Source organism: Eptatretus burgeri, chromosome 14 (assembly GCF_056783735.1).
Source record: "Eptatretus burgeri isolate ZD-2024b chromosome 14, Ebu_testis_v1, whole genome shotgun sequence".
Taxonomy (NCBI): domain Eukaryota; kingdom Metazoa; phylum Chordata; class Myxini; order Myxiniformes; family Myxinidae; genus Eptatretus; species Eptatretus burgeri.
The window spans coordinates 68,970,016-68,976,015 of record NC_140974.1 but is presented as its reverse complement, the minus strand read 5'-3'; the positions used below and the strand labels follow the sequence as shown (position 1 = coordinate 68,976,015).

General features: G+C 47.3%; 1 protein-coding gene across 4 annotated transcripts in view; it reads left to right on the top strand.

Annotated features, from left to right (window-relative positions):
- The first annotated feature begins 358 nt into the window (after positions 1–358).
- LOC147013533 (phosphatidylinositol 4-phosphate 3-kinase C2 domain-containing subunit beta-like) overlaps positions 359–6,000 on the top strand; it is an 89,786-nt gene continuing 84,144 nt past the window's right edge. For 3 of the 4 annotated variants that reach the window (XM_085855400.1, XM_085855399.1, XM_085855397.1), the window contains exons 1-2: positions 359–688; positions 1,109–2,183. In XM_085855400.1, coding sequence (XP_085711526.1) covers positions 1,134–2,183 — 1,050 coding nt within the window. In that variant the 5' untranslated portion in view covers positions 359–688; positions 1,109–1,133. The remainder of the gene's footprint in view (positions 689–1,108; positions 2,184–6,000) is intronic. The other variant, XM_085855398.1, reaches the window with a different exon arrangement.

Here is a 6,000-nt window from a genome sequence, read left to right as displayed (position 1 = left end):
AACTTGATTTACACTCGACATTTATAACGGACAAACAACCGTAGGTGAGCAAGCATTGCGCGAGCTCGACGAGGCTCCTGTATTTGAAGGAGATCGTGGTTTCCTCACAAACACCAGAAAGGGCGGGAAGAAAGTAAAAATTCGCCTCACCTCAGGAACCACGAGTAACGAAGTAAAAGTAAAAACACGGAATTAAAATCGTGTCAGGATTAGTTATAAATACACAACTTGACAGATACGGAATGGGGAATGTTGTACATGATATAATATATATATATATATATATATAATATAATATAATATATAATATAGATCGTGTGTGACGAGGAAGTAAGAATCCGTTGACCAATGATCGCCCTCTTGTGGACCTGCCTCGGAATGTTTGGGAAGTCCTGTTTCCTCAGGAAACTGTACACGAGCTCGTTGTTTGTGTGGATCGAACAGGATTGCCTGCATTGGTTGAATTGATCGGAAGTGGTTTTTATGTTTTTCGTTCGAGGAAGAAAGCGTTTTTATGTGTGGAGAATGGAGTGAACCTCGAATTGAGAGGCTGGAGCCGTGAGGGGATCGGAGGTTCAGGAGAGGAGGGGAGGAGGGCTCGTTGTACACCTGGAAAGGTTACCTGAGCGAAAACGATCGCGTTGGAGCGCTCGAGTCGATCTCGGGCGGCCTTTCATTTACTCGAGGGGTGAGTGGGACCTGAACGGGTTAACCATTGTAAATGGGACATCTGTGGAGGGTTAGTGTATGTGTGTGTGTGCGTGTGTGTGTGTGTGTGTGTGCGTGCGTGTGTCCGTGTGCGTGCGTGTGTCCGTGTGTGTGCGTGTGTCCGTGTGCGTGCGTGTGTCCGTGTGCGTGCGTGTGTCCATATATGTGTGTGTGTGTGTGTGCATACGCGTGTGTGTGTGTGTGTGTGTGTGTGTGTGTGTGTGTGCGCGTGTGTGTGTGCGTGCGCACAACACGTCGGGGATTAGTGTGGAGTGTTTGAAGTGCGGTCATTAAACATGTGTGAGTTCAAAAGTTCAGGGTTGTGTGTTCAGAGAGCCCCCCCTAAAGTTGGGGGTACAGCAACTTGGACCCTCTTAACACGTCCTTCTTTCTATCCCAGATCGCATCATGTTCTGCGTGGTTAGATGCCGGTGACAGACCGACCCAGATGGATGCATCCTCGGCATCCCATCTCCCAGGCAACTAATACCCAACTGCAACAGCATCACGATGCAGCCTCAGGGATCGGAGAAGACAACATGGAGATTGGAGAGGACTGTGAAGCACCGTCAGTACCGCCTCGGACTTTAACACCTACGGTGGCGATCGATGAAGTCGACAGGAGCGATCGTCCTCCACCCCTGCCTCCTCGATGCCCCTACGGTTGGGCATTGGTGGCCGAGGAAGCGCAAAGAATGAGGGATAGTCGCTGGGCATTTTTCCCTGAGTCTTACAGTTATTATCGCACAGAGCCCATAGAACCTTGCACGGTGGGGGAGGATCTATCGAAAGATGGCGAAGTGGAAGATTATGAGCCACAGAGCTTTGGTGACAAGATGCGAGGTGGCGAGGGACGAGGGCATTGTGAAAATGATCTTCCTGACCTTGGGCGAGAAAACTACGAGGATTGGCACCAAAGGCGAGAGGGAAAAAACGAGATGTTCGACGTTGATGTACAAGAGAACAAAGGTGGTGATAAAGGTCACACGGAGGAAGCTGCAACTTCTGTTGAAACCAGGGAAAAGAGGGAAGAGGAAACACTTTCTGGGTCATTGAATAAAGAGAACGATAAACGAACTGACACAGAGGTTGACGGAAGTGGAAATTTTGGTAACGGCAGTGATGGAGACAAAGTGAATGTCACCCAAGATGTGGGTCACCAAACATTAACGTTTCAGGAAACGATGGTCTCGACGGTCACGTGTGCAAAATTGGACGCTTTGGACCACAGGTTGCTTAACACCGAGAAAACCCAGAAGAGACGAGCTCCTCTCCCTCCATTATCGGCTTCGCTGCCACCTCCTCTCTCCCCAATTGTTTTACCTGCACAATTCCCTTTTGGTTCACAGGAATCCTCCGCCCCGTCGACTCACCTTCATCCCTATCACCAGTCTCTTGCTCTGCCTCACTGTTCCTCACAAGATACTGAGGATCTAGAGCATAACGTGAACGTATGTAGGGGAAGGAGGCACTCGGTAAGCTGTTAGTGTTTATTACATACGTGCAAAGCAAAGAAGGGGAGATTGGGGGTTTGGGGCTTAACTTGAGAAAGGGTGAGGGGTTGGTGGGGTGGGGGGGGATGGAATGATAGGAGACAAGAGAAGGTGGCAAAAGGGTTACCGGAGGAGTGAGGATGGAGAGTTGGGATCAGATGGGAATGGGGAAGAGATGGGAATTTATCCTCACTATAATGGGGAAGAGAAAGGGGGGCATGTTTTGTTCCATTCAGGTTTCTGAATGGTTCATGACGCTGAGCTGCAGTTCTGTGGGCTTGTGGTTCGAGTCCTGCTCGAGTGCGCATGTTTGTAACTAGGAAAGTTTTGTAAATCACGACTTTGTAATGTCCCCATCTTATTTACCAGACTCGGCGGTGTAATGGTTAGCGCGTTCTCTCAGAGTCTAGGAGGTCAATTGTTCGAACTCCGGCCGAGTCCCACTAAAGAGTTTCAAAATGGTACTTGCTGCTTCCTTGCCTGACACTCAGCATTTAAAAGGACAGAGCACGGACAAACAACCATAGGTTGTGGTAAAACTAGCGGAGGCTTTGATGGGCCCAACGGGCTCCTCGTGCGTCAAAATTCCTTGTAAAGGAACTCCGACTATAATATGATGCGCTGGCCAGGAGGGAAGGAGTAGTGCATGGTAAATTGTGCCAGGCTTGAGGAAATTGGTGCCTTGTCACAATGTTTACTTATTTGAAGCTATTTGTCGATACGTGATAGCTCAAAAATGCTTTGTCATACGAAACTAAAGAACAATACGCCTCATCCTTTCCTGACAAAGATCTCGTTTTGGTTTTTGATACTATCTGTGAAATGTTGAAAGTAGGTTTCGAAAGAATGTCATGCAGGCTGTTTATTTGTTATCTCTCTTTGTGATGCACAGTTAAAGGAAATGTTTGCACGTATCTGTTCATATTGATACTCCTGAATGATTTACCTTTGGTTACGATACGTAAACCTCACAAAACGTTAGGGGAAATGGCACGTAACGTGCTCTGTTTTTTTGTTTTTTTTTTGGGGGGGGGGTTCCATTAATCTCCAGAATGTGTAGTATTTGTTGACCTGAAATTTGTACTTGCAGGTAGTAGAGCATTCTTTCTTAAAAAAATATGTTCCCCAAGACGATGAAAACGAAATGTCATCGATTTCTGTTTGTCGTGAGGGGTTTGGGGGTGGAATCGGAGGAGACGGAGAAGAAGGTGGCTCATCTCCAGTCAGCGCTCTCTCTCTCTCTTTGGGAGTGAATTGTGGTGTCGGTGCACAGTGCTATGTGTACAACCCCATACAACCCCCTTTATATAAAAAAAAATTAATTTAGTTCGACATGATTATCAATACCTCTGACTTTATCAATTTATCTGACAATTATCAATCAATAATCCACTTTATCTATTTTGTGATGACTCCACAGTCCCCCTCTGTCGTGACATCCTTCAGACAGACAGGCTGTAGCCTCTCCCCTCTCTAAAGACCTTTGACAAAATCACAGCCGGACCGTCTCACCATCTCACACTCTCACGAGATCTCACTGAAAATCTCACGCTCTCACGAGATCTCTCTCCGAAAGGACCGGTCTGGCAAACCCTCCGAGCTACCTTCTTAACAATCCTCTTGAGAAAGTTCAGTCATAAAAACTCCTGGCTCTCACTATTCAGTCATGATCTTTCTTGGGCAAACCGCGGCCTTCAAAATTGGCCTTCAAAGCCAGCCACCGACTGGGCATCGTCCGTCATACAAAGTCCTCACTTGGCACAACTGAACTCCTATCCACCTACAAGACCTTCATCCAAAGCTTGATGTAGTATTGCTCTCTCTCCTCTGGGTTGGCTCCCCGACCTCAAATCTTGCTCAGCTTGACGCCGTGGAAACTAAGGCCTTCAAGATCATTGGAATCTCCCACAATGTGGCTGAGTCTATGGGTCTATCACTTTCCCATCACAGACAGCTTGGTGGTCTTTCTGGGCTTGTACCCCTCCTGTTTTTCTGCTCTGCCCCCCCTCCTTTTTTCCTTGGCAGGACACGCATAATCTGAAATAATCCCCTCTGGTGAAACTCTCTGGTGACGATGAAACAATCTACATCGTCAAATACCGCTCGTGAACCATCGTCATCTTCAGACTTGTTTTTTTTAATATTCAATTTTGCTTCTTCCCCAGTTTTCCCTTCCATTTCTGTGATTTGATTGAGAGCTTGCACCTGCATCCAGCATATTAACACACTGTGTCCTCCCTTTATTCCTCCAAGTCTCTCTCTACCCTGATGTTAGTGTGTTCCCCCATCCCCCGGGAGAGGGAAACACAAAACAGTGGGGAACAGAAACATTAGGAGATCTGTGGAAGGGAGAGGGATCGGACGGTGTATACGGGGTAAACAAGCTGGTACTACAGGGAATTCCATTTGAAGGAAACAGGGAATTTGAAGGAGGTGGGTTTGGGGTGGATTAACGGGGGTATAAACGATAAAGATTTTGGGTGGGGAAGATATTAGATGGTAGTGAACAGCTGATTTGAAGACCTGGAGGGAGTAGTGGGCTTGAAGAGAGTGTGAGAGTTTGTTCCAGAGGTGGGAAAAAAGAAGAATGAAAGGGTGAATGTGAGCAGTGATGATTGATTCTGGCAGTTTCACCATAAGGGGAATTTTGACGGGAACGCCCTGCTGGAATATAGGGGGGACAGAGCCGGGGGGGGAGGGGTGGTGGGGGAAGGCTGGAGAGGAGACGGTAAAAGACAGAAAGACCACAGACCTGCCTGTGGTGAGAGAGTGAGAGACCCAAAGACTCAGCTTCATTGCGGGAGATACCAATGATCCGAAAAACCTTGGTTTCCACAGCGTGAAGCTGTGTGAGGTGTGAGGCGGGAGCTGCACCCCAGAGCGGAGAACAGTACTCCATCAGGCTGAGGGATGAAAGCTTTGTTTATGGTTCGAAGCTCAGGTGCGCCAAGGAAGGACTTTGCACGACGTAGGATACCCAGTCGGTGACTGGCTTTGGAGGCCAGCTTGAAAATGTGGCTTTCCCAGGAAAGTAGTCTCATCTCCAGTCAGTCATATCCAGTTGTCTCATCCACAGTCAGTCATTACAGTTGTCTCATCCCCAGCCAGTCATCTAAACTCTCATCTGCTGTCATTTAATCTCCAATCAGTCATCCCAAATCTCATATCTAGTCATATCATTCTTGGTCAGTAATCCCAACTCTCATCCCCAGTCAGTCATCCCAACTCTAATCCCATCAGTGAGTCATCCCAACTCTCATCCAGTCATCCCAACTCTCATCTCCAGCCATCTCATCCCAACTCTCATCTGCAGTGCTGTATGCTTCACAGCACTGAAAATGTCATGCCGTCCTCCAGCATCTTGATATAACGTAGCACTGAGACATCCAGTGTCAGAATCACAAAACTTCGCACCTCGTGGTGAGAAGAACTAATGTGCAGACTGTGCTTTGTTTCATTCGAATGTTTGGAGAAAAGAAATTTGAGGCATTACTCTTCAACACGTTCTCATACGTTGACCCCTCTTATCATTTCATTGGCATTCGCTGCATGTTCGAGCAAAACGTCGCGCTCAGTACATCCAAGCATGCACCAGTCCGTATTACATGCATGACGAGGGATAACAAGAAATAGGTAAATGGACACAGCACATTGAATTTTCATTGGATTTCCAGCTTAATGAGTGAAGTGATCAGTTGAGAATGCTCAATACAACTGCATCTTTAATGGTCATAACTTATCCCACCTTGTGGGGTCGGCCGTGGATGGAAATTCTGTCTCATGTATTCGGCAGACTGTC